We start from the raw sequence: 15,553 nt of genomic DNA on the forward strand, positions 1-15,553 counted from the left end.
GAGAACACGGAAATGTAAAACCTGAACAATCGATAATTATTCAATGGCGTACAGCCAAGTGCAAAGAAGTATAACATTCACAAGGCACTTATAGTTTTAATTTGCCTTTCAAGGGTTTTTACAGTTAAGCGAGGACATCTACAACCACCGCTTAGAATTTCAACTCTAAGGTATTTTTCAGTAGCAACCACAGATCTAATCATCTTTCAAGCTAAACATATCCCTCTGTTTCTTTATAAAAAAAGAAAGGTGAACATATCTGTACAAAAATTCGTTGGCACCAGTTTTACAACTGGAAGCAAGTGTGAAATGATTACTGCAGCAAAAGTAACCGGCCCGTTTCAATATGAACTCCATGCCGCTCAAGGTTGACATCAATAGTAAACAGAGATCTGTGAGTTAACCTGATGGTTCATGACTGCATGCATGTGTTCATAACTAAAATGCAGCAATAGTATCTACTACTTCCTAAGTATTTAAAATCATAGACCAAGAAACCACGCTGCTCATCATTTCCCCAAAAAACCTGTGCCGTGATATACCTGCAAAAAAAGTATATATCTTAGTAGAGAGTAGTACTCCAAGCATAGACCAAAGTTCAATCACTTATCAGATACCGCAATAAAAATGAACATGCATCTCAAGTTCTTAACAAATCAATATATAGAAGCTCATAGATGAGTTGATCTTCGTCTTAAAAATATATAAACAAATTGATTGTGATAGTCCAAAATGAATTGCAAAGAGTTATAAAAGTAGCATCGAGTTTCCTGCACCAAGTCACAATAGTTCTACCAAAAAAATATATATATGTATTGAGGAAAGATGGGCAATCTATACATATTTCATCATTAGGGAGCAATTTCAGCTCCTATACAATGTACTCTTTGCTCTATTATTTTACTAAGTGTTGAAACACCATGTAATAAAGGAAATTTATCCATAAAAGAACAAAAGGCTTACCTTCAATACAAGCCCTAAGTAGCCTAATGAAAACAATGATAGTACACATAAAAGCAATCAGAATAAACATAATAAAGTTTCTGAATAATAATTCCACTGTATTTTTCTTTAAAAAAATGATGCTTTCTCATGTCATCACATATTCCAAAGCTTTGAGCATAAATATGTTTTAAATAACCAAAGTCTTATATGTGAAAGCAATACTGCTAAATTGTTCACTAAAAATACTTCATGAAACCTTTTTTTTTTCTGTAAATATAACCAAAGGTTGATATGTGAAAGCAACACTGCTAAATTGGTCACTAGAAAAGTACTTCATGTGACAGCCTTCTTTAAATTCTACAAAAAGAAAACATCAAAGTAACATATTCCGTAGAGCATCAAAGGCATCAAACTAAATGGAACCAAGGGAGTACCTGCAAAGGAAGAGCGAAACTCTTCTACTAACAAAAGAAGAGGCCAAACCATTTATGCTACAGAAAGGCTCCGCAGTTTGTCACAGTGAGGTGTAGGGTAGTCCTTGGCCCATTGGCGCCTTTGGAGTTCCACATGACAGAATCTTCCCAGCATGCTCTTGTAGTCTTTAAAAACATACTGCTCAAGATTATCTCTAGAAGAACTTCCTCGTGGAAACTGCTGGTCGAATTCTTGTTTGCTGACAAAGTACTCCACCCCATGCTTTTCAGTGACTTTTGATATAGAAAAGTAGCTTGTCCTTTTAAGGGAATACTCAGGATGCCTTGCTGGAATGAAAGCAAACAAGATGAAAAACAAAACCCCTGCAAGGTGCACCAACATTGTTAAATTTATGCCTGACCCACCCTGAACCGGATGTTCCCGTCTCTGTTGTTGCTGTTGCCTCACTGTTCCTCTTGCTCTGTAGGCATTGTGAGACTGGAACATATTATCATGGGTCCCATAAAAGAACGACCTGAATATCTCATCTGGATCTAAGTCTTCTTCATAACCATAGAAGCTACTTCTTGCTTGCCTTTGTCGCCTTGTAGTTCTCTGCCTCATGACATTGGAATACTGATAATTAAACTCATGGTCCTCAATGGCACCTGTTTGATCATAAGTTCTCCTTGACTGATCATTGCTTAGGCACTTGAAAGCCTTGCTGACCAACTTAAATGCATCCTCTGCCCCAGGAGCCTTGTTCTTGTCAGGATGAACTTTCAGTGACAACTTCCTGTAGGCTTTCCTTATCTCTTCTACAGAGCAACTTCTCTCCACTCCAAGAATTGCATAATAATCCTTGTTCTTTGTGATGTTCCGAACCACTCTAACATTTTCCTCAGTGTAACCCTTATCAACATTAGAAGGACCAACAGATTCTTTACGCAAATTTTGGCTTTCACCAACTTCACCACTTCTAGCCCTGTATTGGCGTACAGCACCATCCAGGGTATCATACTTCTTGGGTGTGCCCAGCATATCATCAATCGGAAGGCTGGGGTCCAATCTTTGGGCAATTCGAAGGAATTTTTCTGCTCGCTGTCTATCTCCAGATGCAAGTGCAGTTTCTGCAAGTTTGACAGACCTCAAGGCCTCATCTTTGTTTCCATCCATGCCCTTAGTCAGCCTTTTTACAACTGGATCATATATAGGTAGGACACCCAAATTGAAAAACTTTTGAACAAGGACAGATTTTCTTCACCTATGAAGCAGATATCATTCAAAATCAATCGAAATTGGACTTGATGCCATAATACAAATAGCCGAGTAACTCTAATTCGATAGCATCTTGTACTTGCAGTGACACAAAAATGATATCTAATCAGAAGGTAGATCAACCCGAGAAATTAGGGTGTATAAACAAGTGGTATAACTAAGAGTACAAAAACTAAACCAACAAACTTAGGAATCTCTGGTAAAGCAGAAAAATAGCCAAAATTTTGTGAACAAAAGATAACCTAAATGAAACAGATTGCCACAATGCATAGTATGGAACTACCAGAGTACAACAGAATGCTTTGGTTGGATAAACCAACTGAGCATGGTCAACACAAGTGGCAAAACCATGCCAAACAAGCATGACTTTTAACTAAGAAATCTATTTACACTCCATTTCCACATGAACCACATCAACTTGGATATTTTGCTTATTTCACTAGGTAAAACTACTACGATGGACACAGTTGCGCTAGCACTTAAAATGCCTACACCTGCAAGAAATATCACATTTGGAGGAAAGCATTAAAGAATTAAGCATCATAAAGGCATTCAATGCTGAATTGCTGAGAAAGAACTTAATAGGTCTTAAAGAAACCAACAACCACTTGGATCAATGAGCACAAGACCAGCTTCCCTAGGCATAACCCCCCAATGTAATAAAGAAAAAAGTTTGTGCTACCATCATCCAGGCAGTACAAAGTAGTGCCAGAGTAGCCGTTTCAGCCAAATGAATTCATCCCAGAGAAAAATACTCGTTTGCTATGAAGTTGAGGCAGATCACATTTGCCACAAAGTTCATTGGCATGTAAAAATCCGACATAATTTAGTGGGAATCAACTCATTTGCCACAATGCCATGTGAAATGTCAAATTTTTCCTCATCTTCGTTATGTGTTAATCTCTCTCCTCTACTGCCGGCAACCGCTGCTCCCCATCTTCATCTAGCACCTAGCTCCCTCTGCTGGCGCACCGCACACACTTTCCTCTACCTCCAGCAGCCGGCACACGCTTTCCTCTACCTCCGGCTGCCGGCACACACTATCCTCTCCTTCCAGCCACCACCGCACCCCAGCTCAGTTTGTCAGCAAACACACCCAAAGCTCCAGTCTCCACCAACAGACAGCTGAAGCTAGTGGCACGCGATAGCGATCAGACCTATGGAACACTACACATGCTTGTGGCCGGAGATGAGCTAAGAGGAACAAGATTGGGGCAAATTTGCATCACCTGTGGCAAAGGGGTGTATAAACTATTGAGGAATTTTTGCAGGCCAACGATTTCATTCATTGCAAATGTGATTACACACATCAACCCCTTCGCGAAGGAACAACCAATTTTTCTCCTATCGCAACAACATGAACCATCGAACTAGACAGACAGGCTCCACGTGTACTGAAATACCCCGAATCGTCAGCCAGCAGCGACCAGGGAACACGATGGACTCCTAACGGCGGGATCCTCGCAAAAACCCTAGGTTAGGGCCGCGGCTTGGGCGCCGCCTCGTGACCAAGCAAGAAACGATAATTCCCCCCAAGTCGCGGCGAGGGAAAGCCAACTAACTAATCGAAGATCCGGAGCGGGCTCTGAGCCCATCTACGGCGATTAAACTTACCCCGGGTCGGAGAGATATCCCCGGCACGGCTAGTCGGCGACGGGGAGACGAGGACGACGAGGAGCACCGCCGCGGCGCCGCCGGAGCGGGGAGAGAAAGAGGAGAGAACTGCGCGGTGGCACTTTTCCACGGAGCCCCTCGGATTTCCTCTTTATTTAGGAGCGCCCATCGAGCCGAGACGAGAGTGCGTGCTGGCCGCGTGGGACACTGCGCTGTGGGGCCCACTAGCTGTTTGCCGCTGACGGGTGGGGCCACGCAGCCAGCGCGAATCGTAAAGCACGCGGACCCCGTCTCCTTTTTCATACATATCCTCCTCTCGCTCTCGCCCCGCTCGCTTCCGAAGCTTCTCGAGCCCTCCTCCTCCGCCGCCGCCGCCGCCGCCTCCGCCTCGCCGCCGGCGCAGAGTCGCAGGTTAGCTCCGTACTCCGCTCCCCTCCCCGAACCAAGCCGACGCCGCTGCTGGAATCCTAGTACTCCTGCGCGAGTTCTAGCGTGCTCTCTCTCTCTCCCGTCCCGTGCCGTTGCGTCCTCGCGCTTTAGTTCTCTCGGTTGAGCGAGTGCGCGAGTGTTCTGCTTGGTTCTCCGGTAGATTTGGTAGCCCGCGATCATATCTCCTAGGTTTTTTTTTTCCTTCGGTTGAGCGGGGCAGCAATTGAATTCGTGGTCGTCAGGGTTTCTGAGAGCTGGAGATGCAGTGCTATGCTTGGTTTGTTTTGCTGTTTGCGTGTTATCGTTACGTGGCTTGACGCTACGGCCATTGTTGGATTTGTGCGTGCTAATTTAGCTGACTTGATGTTTGTCTGTCAGGAACGATGAGCCGACGCAACAGCCGCACCATCTATGTGGGCAATCTCCCCGGAGACATTCGCGAGAGGGAAGTGGAGGATCTCTTCTATAAGGTGAGCCATGATTACATTACGGATTAGGCATGTGTGTGCCATGTAACAGTGTTATCCTCTAGTACTAAAGTGGTAGGTCAGTGCAAATTTTGTTTTGGTATCAGCGAGTACATCGTAGGCTGCTTTTAGGACTTAGGAGGAAGATATTTGGGGGCAATACTGCTTTCTTATGGAATTATAAATTTGCTATGTTGGGCCCTATGGTTTTCTGTTGTGTGGTTGGAGCATTTGTTAAATACTTCAATGTGAACTAGATATCTAAGTTGCGTCTTCACGCGACCATAACCTGTCTTTTATTTACAAATATGATAATGAATTGTTTGTAACAGTTACCTATGTTAAAATTTAATTCGTCTAGTTGCAGTTTTCAAATTCTACAATTGAATTTTGTTAAGGATTGAACTTTGGAGAGTATTTGGCCCAATTTCCGAGCAATTAGGTTGAGATATAGTTTTGCGTTATGCATATCAGTTTGTTTTTCTATTTGTTGGTTATGGATATATCTGTAGGTGATAGGTATTTTTTTTATCTTAATTATTCATTCTGGATCATTTCTATAACCGACACATCTGAATTTTAGACCTGCCAGTATTGTTTAGGACTTTTGTGAATATATGATTTATTATAGTTCTATTGACATAAAATCCATATAATACACATTATTCGTTATGTTTATTGGGTCTCTGTGGCTATGTAAAGATAGTAGTGATAATCATTTTTATGTGCAGTATTTTCACTTTATATGGATTTGATTTCGCTATATTTATTCATGTTTGTAATTGAATTTATGAACAAATTGAGATAGCAATCGAGGTGTAAGTGGTGGCCATGGATCGAAGTACTGACACGGGTGATGTTGGCTGAGGAAATATATTTCAACTTGACAGAAGATTTATCTTAATATGAGTTTCACATCTTGTTAGTAAAAGAGTTTATTTTGCTTTTCTTCTAAACTTGACCTAGGCGCACGGAGAAAAGAGGATGGAGTTTGGGCTTGCAGCTGTTGTAGTTAGGATGCATACCGATCCAATTAGGCCTATTTATGTCACCGAGTTATACATGCACCACAGCTAGAGGGTACTCTAGAATACTCCTACATTTTTAACAACTACTTAAGTTTCATCCAACGGTAAAGATTGTTTCGACTTATTTTGTCTTTAAGCGTATCTGACGGTTCATATTAGTCAGAAGAAGTGGCACATCCTGGTTTCTTTTTGAGATTTACTTTTCACTTGGAGAGATTCCACCAGTCGGTTGGGCACTTGGGCACCTCTTTGTTGTTGCCATCTTATGTGGTGAACTGGTGATACCGAAGGATGTTACTGGTAGAAGGGTAGAACAATGGCATCTTGTAATTACTAAATTTTCTGATATCTTTATTTTCTTGATTATTCATACAGATAGAGTTTAACTTTTTTTTTCATTACTTTTGCTTCTGCAGTATGGCCGTATTGTGGATATTGACTTGAAAATTCCTCCAAGGCCTCCTGGTTATGCTTTTGTTGAGGTAAGGGATTAAGTATGTTATGGTGATTACTTGCTATGAGCACATTTTCTATCTAGATTTTTGCTCATCTTTTTATATATAAGCTATCATTTTATTTAGTCATAACCTTGTTGTTATTTGAGGATTTTTTTTTGGGGTCTGTGAGCAAATTTAGCACATGAAAACCGACTACAGACATTAGCTTTATCAAAATCTAACCCGAATTGGTTGCTATTTTTTTTAACTTAAAAATGGTCCACACTAAACTGGATAGCCAAAGAAAACTGGACCTTTACTAATTCTTTTCGTATGGTCAAAAGTTGCCAAATTTTCATAAGATAAACTTCGGCTTGGCGTGAAATAAAACAACCCCTGGATAACAAACTTTAGAGGTTCTGTTAGAATGATGTGTTAATATGAACCCAGGAGTGTTTTGAGCTTTGAATAGGAGGTAGCGAGGTGGGTAAGCAGAGTGCTTGCATTCTACCCCTGAATGGACTTCTTCCCAATCATGGCAAGAGGACTCTAAGGCCGGCAAGTAGATGCAAGTTGATGATTAAATAAATTTCTTGGTTTGAAATGAAGCATTCTATGGAAGCTTATATTTCAGGCATCTCTTAGCAACCCATGCGATTAGTTTAGAGCTGAAACAAAGGAATATACTATCGCAACAATTTACCCCTAACGAACTCCTCAACTGGCTTGCCTGCTTGCTTATTACAATGTGTGACTACCTCTATATACCTTGCTCAGGGAAAGGAATAGGCAAATCTCTAAAATGGATAAGCTGGCAAGCACAGGTTTATAAACAGGAGTTAGGTATGGGTTGTGTGATTTGAACGATCAAGTAACGGATACAAGACATAGACCCCCTCCAGGTGCAAACATTATTGTTCTCATGCTTTGCCTTGCTACTACTTCTGTTCTTTTTATAGAACATTTTTTTTATCTATAATCAATATATCATTTTTATTATTTTTAGGAAAAGCAGAATGGGTAGATCTTGGCGCGCGCGCGTGCACACACACAAAAATAATAATAAAAAACTGGTTTAAGAATATCTCGCTTTTGTTATGTTGGACATGTGGTTCTCATTGGAAACTATGATGACTAACGAAAGTGCATAGGATGTGAGCAAGGGGCAACTTAAGGGTTACTATGGAGGCAAGAGAATGGAAACACCCAAATTTGTTTCTTTAAGCTCATGAGGAATTTGGGGGTGACGGAGACTGACAAAAAATGTAGGGGATGAGTGAAATTTGACATACGATCAATGAATTTTTCCATGTAGCATAAAGACAAAGGTTAGACAAACTTGCTTTAGAGGAAACTTAACAACTAGCCTCAAATCCAGTTTTGCCAAGTGTTGCTGAACTATCTAAAGAAATGCTTGTCAAAATTAACCTTGTGCAATCTGATTGTACATATAGCACCTTAGAGGCTAAGAGGACTTGATACTAACTAAAAGTGGTTCCTTATGCAGTTTGAAGACCCTCGTGATGCACAAGATGCAATTTATGGCCGTCATGGATATGACTTTGATGGCCACAGGTTGCGGGTAAGTGGATCTTGCATGATATCCGTTATCTTTCTTGAGAGAATACCAGGTGGTGAAGAGGGTAGTTCATATTTATTTATTTTTGTTGCAGCAGCAAAGAGGATAGTTTTGTTCTTTGTCGTAATGTTAATCTTATACCTTTATTTAGGTGGAGTTAGCTCATGGTGGCAGAGGCCCTTCTTTTGATCGATCAAGTAGCTATAGCAGTGCTGGGCGCCGTGGTGCCGCTAAACGTACTGATTACCGAGGTACGTACTTCTAAACTCAAGCTTTACAAACTTGATTGGATACATCAGTGTTCTTATTTGCTCTATTCATGGAATGTGCAGTTATGGTTACTGGATTACCTTCGTCAGCATCATGGCAAGACCTCAAGGTATTGATGCAGATGAACTCCCATACAATTATTCACTCTTCACGAATCTTGAGTTTTACTTCCATTTTCAGGATCATATGAGGCGAGCTGGTGATGTCTGTTTCTCTGATGTTTACCGTGAGGGTGGAGGTTAGTACTGAACACTTCTATGCTCTTCTGTTGCTGATATTAATTTTGGTATGAATTGGGCAGTAGTTTGTTTTGATAATACAGCAACCATTTAAGCTGTATTATCTTTTTCCATTCATGTTTCAGTAGTTCTTACTTCTTAATACTGAAATTTCATGTGTTTCAGCAACTATTGGAATTGTTGATTATACCAACTATGAGGATATGAAACAAGCGGTAAGTTTGAATTAGTTCTATGCATTTTACTTTCCAGAAGTGAACACTGCCATGTGCCATCTGGAAATTCATGTTTTGGTTGGTTCCTTTAATAATAGAAAAAGGGCACTTTGTGATATGCCAGACACCTACTTTCTCCCCAATCATGCATGTTCTTATCTTCCCGTGAAGATACACCTGACAAGCAGTTTTTTGTTACCTTACAGATAAGAAAGCTTGATGACTCAGAGTTCCGTAATGCATTTTCACGGGCATATATCAGGGTATGGTCATACTGGAAATGTTTCTGCACTTCATTTAACCTAATCTCAAGTTGAAGATTTACGTACTCATGGACATGTCTGTTAAAGGTGAGGGAGTATGATTCTGCTAAGCGCAGCCGCTCTCGTTCCAGAGGTAGAAGCCACAGCCGCTCTATCTCCAGAAGCAGAAGCCGCAGCCGCTCGATCTCCAGAAGCAGAAGCCGCAGTTATAGCAGAAGCAGGAGTCCAAGGTATGGTTTGAATCTCATAATGCTCAAATGAATTTGTTATGGTAACAACAACATGAATATTATTACAATGTGCTGTTTTTTCCTTCCAGATCTAGGTCTGCTTCTCGGTCTCACTCACCTGTGAAAGAAAGGTATGCACAGTTCCATTTTGATTTTGAATTTTTCAAAGTTAAGAAACTGAGTAGCTTTGGCATGTGTTATCTTCATATTGGCTATTGAAAAACTGCACATGATTTTTTAAGAAATGGACCCCCTCCAATGTTGATTATTGAAATTTGATTATGTAATTAGCCTATGTTATCCCATATCTCCCTCAAATAATTGCAAGAAAGGAAATGTCGTTAACTTAAATGAGTTTACTGCTGTTCTCTGCTTCCAGATCTAGGTCGGCTTCACAGTCTCGCTCACCTGTGAAGGAAAGGTATGCGTAGTTCCATTTCGATTTTGAATTCATAACATATTACATAGTACATGGAATGCTTTCGATTCATTGCGATGGTGTGATACTGAGATTCTCGGATTAATACTATGTTACAAAGTTAAGAAACTAAGTAGCATTTGCATGCGTTATCTTCAATTTGCCAAAAAAGAAACTACATATGATTTTCTAAGAACCCCTCCAATGTTGTACATTCAAATTTGATTATGTGATTAGCCTGTGTGATCCCATATCTATCTCTAATAATTGCAATACACGAAATATTGTAAAATGAAATAGGGCCGGCTCTTTATATTCTCATATAATTTGTCATTTCCTTTCTGGTTTGTACTTTAAATGTTATGCTTTCGAGATGCATTTTTTCTTCTGTACATGCACTTTGAGTTTCCACTCTCTGATGATTAAACATGCAGAAAACTGGATAGCTGTCATTTGTTGAAAATTTGCTCTTGTCTTTCCTAGATTTGGGACATGCAGCTATTTGGGTTGCGTTGGTAGGATATTGGATGCGTTGAGAACCAAAGGATGGTTTGGAACGTTGGATAGTTCTGCTGGCTAGTGACATACTGTATGACAAGTGGACTACAACCAGCGATAGGAGCAAGATAGGGCTGGCTCTAAACATATTTGGACTTATGGAGTGCATTTCGTGGTATAATTGAAGTACTATTGACTTACGCATTTCTATTCTCAAATGTAAACCTCGGCCTTGCACCCCTATTGGTTATTCTCAAACATAACCTCACCTTAATGTTGAAGTTTATTTCTAAATTACACTTTCTGATGAAATAAGTGTGTTTAGCGATTAGCTCTTTAACCAATTTGTGATCTATTGTGGCTTCACCTTCATTTGGAGGACTCGTGATTTTACTTATAAGGTCTGTCATAGTTTTTCAAAAGATGACATGTTACATGTACAGTGGAAAAAGGTGGTCCCTTTACCTATGCTCATCCAAAACACTTCTCCACATGTTTACTGTTTATTGCTCTCAATCTCATGTGTATTGATGTTACCATATTCACACATATTTTGATCAAACTGTTGTAATATCCCTTTACTGAGTAACAATTTCTTGGCTTTTGGAACATTTTGCAGATCACCATCAAGATCCCCACCCCCTGCTACTTCTGTAAGTTTTCCAAACAAGTAACTTATATTCTATAAATTTGTTCCATATAGTAACCATTGTCTCGTGCAGCCTCCTCGTGAAAAGTCAGCAAGCAAGAGCCCTGTCAAGAGCAGAAGTTTATCCCGATCCCCATCTCCTGTCCGTGACATTAACCAAAAACTCTGTATTTTTGTGAGCCTTTAATATGCTTGAAGTTTCCCATATTGATATGGTCAATGCTTCCTTTCAGGTGAAATCTGAGTGAAGATGGATGCACTTGAAGCCTGCCAGAAACTATTTCATGATTTGTGGAGCTGAGTTTCGGAAGGCAGTAGATTGTGGATTATGGTTTATCTGTTTCTGCGTTACCATTGTTGTTACTTTTCAGAAGAGAGCCGTGTTATTTCACTGTTGCTTGGTCATGTCGTAATATCTGTCAGAAACATTGCCTTACATGCTTAGCGTTTTACTTGCCATCACCAATCTATCAGACCTCGTAGCACATGGTGCTCGAACTTCATGCTATACATACAGCACTATGAACTCTGCTATATTCTAAAGCTCAACTATCTGTAGTAACTGCAGGAAGCCTTTGCGCTTCAATTATTGTCTTTTTACTCTAGTTTTTTAGAGCTTGTGCTTGTGTACTTGTATGCACCTGTTATGTTGTAATTCTACAGAGTGGTTTTCCTCGCTTAATTGTTGACATGTTTTGTCGTTCGGTGTAATTGTGCGACCACTGATGCGTGATATGGTCTTGCTGACATGGCTTGGCTTGGATTGGCTTGACCTACCCTAGTATTGTTGGTTTTGTTTCGTTCAATCCGTGATGACCTTCGACTTTATCCCGGTTGTCTTGATTGGAAGTTGTCATCCACGGAGAAGACGCTATGCTCAGCTGACTCATCCCATCTCGGGTGTGTTTGGTTGCCTGCAGTGGACTTTACCTCTTTTGTTGTAAAGTCTATTTTTAACCGCCAAACTTTTACTTTAGTTCAATTTTATTTTGAAAAATAAAACTCACCCTAGCCTTTCAAGACCAGGTGAGTTATACCCTAACAGTCCGTTTGGTTGGAGAGAGTTTTTAGGAAGGATTGGGAGTTTAGAGAGATGAGGCTATTAAGTGTTTTGTTTGGTTAGAAGATATGGGAATTTTGGTGGGATGGGGATGAGGAATTGAGGAAGGAACTCCCTCCTTTTCAATACCTGGGTAGGGGCAGTTAATTGAGAGGGAATTCCTCCTTTACTTTGTCTAAGTAAATCTTAGCCATCCGTTTTTATTAATGACCTAATCTCCAACTAAACTCACTATCAATTTCCATCACATCTACCAAACAAAATATTGGGATTAAAAATCAAATTCACATCTTAATCTCATTATCAATTCGCTCGTGTAAACTTCCAATCCCCTTCCCTCGAGTTACCAAACAAGCCATAGGTGATTTTCGTCATGCGAACTTTTTTCTTTTTTTTTTCATACCTAAAACCACCATCAAGATCAGAGTCGGGGTGAAGTTTGCCTGGTTTTGGAAGTGCAAACAATCAGTTTATTTAGCTTAGGGCGAAAGATAGACTTGGTAAAGGTTCAAGGGTTACAAATAGACTTCAACCTTTTTTTTCTTCGACTGTTTTTTTTCTTCGACTGTTATGTTTGTAATTTCTATTTCTAGAATTGTTTCAGCTAACATCCTGATCCACAAGGCAGAGCCCTCACCTAGCTATTATATCATAGACATGGATTTTGTTTAATATCATAATGAATTCGGATGGGGATAACTAGCTATATCATAGACAAGTATTTCGTTTGGTATCAATATGAATTCGAATATAAATAAGTCCATTTGATGCCCTAATCCTTTACTTTGTCCAAAACTCAATCTTTCAATACAGTGCATTTAACAACCTAAACTTTTAATACAGTGCATTTGACCCCTCAATCTTTTTCACTTGGTTTTCACCTACGTGACGCTGATGTGATGGTCTAGCCAACATAGAAATCATAGGTCATATGTGTTATTCTCTCGTCCCTTTAGTACTAGCTCCTCTAGCTTCATCCACTGGTGATCATGAAGGCAACATCACATAGTGAATGGTAGCTTCCAATGGCTTTCTCGATAGTAGAGGCTTCAACAACAACGCCATGTTTGGGACCATGATCATCCCCCTTATCGCTGCCGCCATGAGGACAACATTAGGGCAGCGCCAGTGCTAAATCCAGAATGTGGAGCTCCGGCTGATTGGAAAGGGAGGTACCTTGGCATCATTGATTACTCGGCTATCCTCCTGTGGGTTCTAGAAAATGCTGAGATTACCGCCGTTGCTCTATCAGCTGGGTCAGCAACCGTGGCAGGAGTTGGAATGGGTGCTGTCGGTGCAGTGGGAGTGGCAGCATTGGGTGCAAGTAGTATAGATGGCCATAAGGCCCGAGGCCTGATGGCCCGGCCCAAGCACACACGACCCGATTGGGGTCATGCCCGGGCCGGCTTGACCTGATAGCTGGGCCATGCCTGGGCCGATGCCTTGGTACGGTGGGCCGGCCCGGCACGGCCCGATCCAATGAGGAGGGAGAAAAATAGTTAGGGACTAACATTAGACTTAATGCAGCCATATAATTCACTGCCCAAGAGAGAAGGGATGCAAATAGACTTATTAATCATTCAGAAATGGCCCAAAGAAATGAGGGAAGGAAATTAGACTTCTTTTTTTACGAAGAAGCACGATGGACTGTCGTGCCTTCGAGCCGGCCCAGCACGCCCCGAGTCGTATTGGGCCGTGCCTGGCTCGATGCTTCAGCACATGGGCCGAGAGGGCGCAGCCCGGTGTATTGGTCGGGCCATGCCGGCCCGATAGATTCTGGCCCGAGCACGGCATGCCTGGGCCGTGCCGCTCAGATGGCCATCTATAGGTGCAACTGGTCCTGCAGCTGTTGCTGGTTTGACTGCCGCTGCAGTAGGGGCTGCTGTTGCTGGTGGGTTAACAGCAGAAAAGGGTGTGGCAAAGGATGGACTAACTGCTGCTGATCATTTAGGAGAAGATTTCTACAAAGTTCTGCTTCAGCAAGAACATTTCAAATCAACCACAGTATGCATTTTACTCTATCATGAATTATTATGCATATTTGGCAGTGTTTTTTTTCCTCTTTGTTAAATGTCGATCATTTATAGAGTCCAGTCAGTCTCAAATTATTTGTTATATATTCTACCCTGAACCACTGTTCTGCTGTGTGGCTACACCGAAGTTTGGCTATCCTAATTACAATATATGCCGCAACTTGGCATGATTAAAAGCTTCCTGTGATTTCTTAGCTGCAACTTATTGTTGCTAATAATAGTTTGGATATCTGTCCTCTTCGCCTCAGTTGAATATTGCATGATGATCTTCTGATGTAAATCCTGCTAACCTTCATTTTTTCTCATTATTGTAGGTTCGATCAATTGTAGAATCCTACCGCTGGTCTCCTTCTGTCTCCATTACACTGGACACTTCCATGCTTACTGTACTACCGTTGCTACCGAAGTACAGGTTAAGGAATGTCCCAGTGATTGAGCCTGATAAGCCAATTACTCACTCCGTTTCAAAATGTTTGACACCATTAACTTTTTTTAGCATATGTTTGACCGTTCGTCTTATTAAAAAAATGTGAAATATGTAAAACTATATATGTACATAAAAGTATATTTAACAATGAATCAAATGATATAAAAAGAATAAATAATTACTTAAATTTTTTTGAATAAGACGAATGATCAAACACGTACTAAAAAGTCAACGGTGTCAAAAATTTTGAAACGGAGGGAGTATTAATTAAGAACTTCATTACTCATACTGGTGTTGTTAAAGGACTTCAGCAGTTGCAAAGGAAGGGATTGGTTTGATTATATTTCAGCACTCCCTCTCTCGGACTTGGGACTTCCGTTTATGTCACTTGATGAGGTTATTGCGTCTCCCTAATCCAATTCTTTACTAATGAGAAATCATGTCCCCTACATTATCAAGATAAAAGTTATATCTCAAGCTGAAATGTACATTTTTTTCACTTCACTTTGCAATAGATTGGTAATTGAACAATGCTGTGCTTTCTTCAGGTTATCACTGCTAACAGTGGTGATCTAATCTTTTAAGCTTTTAAGGACAACAAAATTGGTGGTGTGCCTGTAGTAGAAGGTCCCAACAAGTTTCAGGTATCAAACCATCCGACTATTTGTTACCGCGTGAGTCATTTTTTAAATTTTGCATTTCCATGTTCCTAATGATAAATCTTCCATACATACAGGCAACTTACTGTCATGGAGTTCATGAAGACCATAGGCTCCACCGTTCTTGATTCAGGGAACGGCCTGGTGAAGCCACCTCTCACCTGTTCGCCTGACGCTTCTCTTGGCAGCGTGATTGACAGCATTGCATCAAGAATAACCCACCGGATATATACGTCGTGGACGGTGACTTCGAGGTTGTTGGTGTCGTGACACTGCGAGCACGAGACGTGTGATCTCTTGCTTTATCTATGAGCCTCCTCGTTATTGTGACAACTATTTGGCACCAGCCATGGATAATTAAGCTTGAGGACAAAGGTGCAGGTTCTGTGGACACAAGTTGA

General features: G+C 40.8%; 2 protein-coding genes and 1 pseudogene across 4 annotated transcripts; 2 read left to right on the forward strand and 1 right to left on the reverse strand.

Moving 5' to 3' along the window:
• Positions 1 to 15: 15 nt before the first annotated feature.
• On the reverse strand, positions 16 to 4,379 carry LOC4338551 (chaperone protein dnaJ 49). Of its 2 annotated transcripts, none has more exons than XM_015785138.3 (3): positions 4,252 to 4,379; positions 1,380 to 2,623; positions 16 to 542 (listed from the first exon to the last, which is right to left on the reverse strand). In XM_015785138.3, the coding sequence occupies exon 2, from the start codon at positions 2,533 to 2,535 to the stop codon at positions 1,432 to 1,434; it is 1,104 nt and encodes a 367-aa protein (XP_015640624.1). In that variant the 5' UTR covers positions 2,536 to 2,623; positions 4,252 to 4,379; the 3' UTR covers positions 16 to 542; positions 1,380 to 1,431. The 2 variants fall into 2 exon arrangements, with proteins under 2 accessions (XP_015640624.1, XP_015640627.1); XM_015785141.3 differs by having other exon boundaries at positions 1,380 to 2,715.
• A 201-nt stretch (positions 4,380 to 4,580) lies between these two features.
• Positions 4,581 to 11,655, forward strand: LOC4338552 (serine/arginine-rich-splicing factor SR34). 2 transcript variants are annotated; one of them, XR_010741382.1, is made up of 16 exons: positions 4,581 to 4,662; positions 5,059 to 5,150; positions 6,592 to 6,657; positions 8,120 to 8,194; positions 8,343 to 8,442; positions 8,524 to 8,570; positions 8,642 to 8,699; positions 8,866 to 8,915; positions 9,122 to 9,178; positions 9,266 to 9,408; positions 9,498 to 9,539; positions 9,788 to 9,829; positions 10,310 to 10,499; positions 10,944 to 10,977; positions 11,047 to 11,115; positions 11,207 to 11,655. XR_010741382.1 is itself a non-coding variant. In XM_015785255.3 (15 exons), exons 2-15 carry the CDS (start codon positions 5,064 to 5,066, stop codon positions 11,219 to 11,221), a joined length of 885 nt encoding a protein of 294 aa, XP_015640741.1. In that variant the 5' UTR covers positions 4,581 to 4,662; positions 5,059 to 5,063; the 3' UTR covers positions 11,222 to 11,655. The 2 variants fall into 2 exon arrangements, 1 of the variants encoding a protein (XP_015640741.1); XM_015785255.3 differs by lacking the exon at positions 10,310 to 10,499.
• Positions 11,656 to 13,147: 1,492 nt separating this feature from the next.
• LOC107276914 (SNF1-related protein kinase regulatory subunit gamma-1-like) lies at positions 13,148 to 15,553 on the forward strand (annotated as a pseudogene).

The sequence above is a fragment of the Oryza sativa genome, chromosome 5 (assembly GCF_034140825.1).
Source record: "Oryza sativa Japonica Group chromosome 5, ASM3414082v1".
NCBI lineage: Eukaryota > Viridiplantae > Streptophyta > Magnoliopsida > Poales > Poaceae > Oryza > Oryza sativa.

Excerpts from the sequence above, each read along its gene's own strand:
- LOC4338551 (XM_015785138.3), bottom strand. The coding sequence starts at position 2,535 with ATGGATGGAAACAAAGATGAGGCCTTGAGGTCTGTCAAACTTGCAGAA.
- LOC4338552 (XM_015785255.3), top strand. The coding sequence starts at position 5,064 with ATGAGCCGACGCAACAGCCGCACCATCTATGTGGGCAATCTCCCCGGA. Across the intron at positions 5,151-6,591 it reads TGGAGGATCTCTTCTATAAG|TATGGCCGTATTGTGGATAT; the intron begins GTGAGCCATGAT and ends TTGCTTCTGCAG. Across the intron at positions 8,443-8,523 it reads TAAACGTACTGATTACCGAG|TTATGGTTACTGGATTACCT; the intron begins GTACGTACTTCT and ends TGGAATGTGCAG.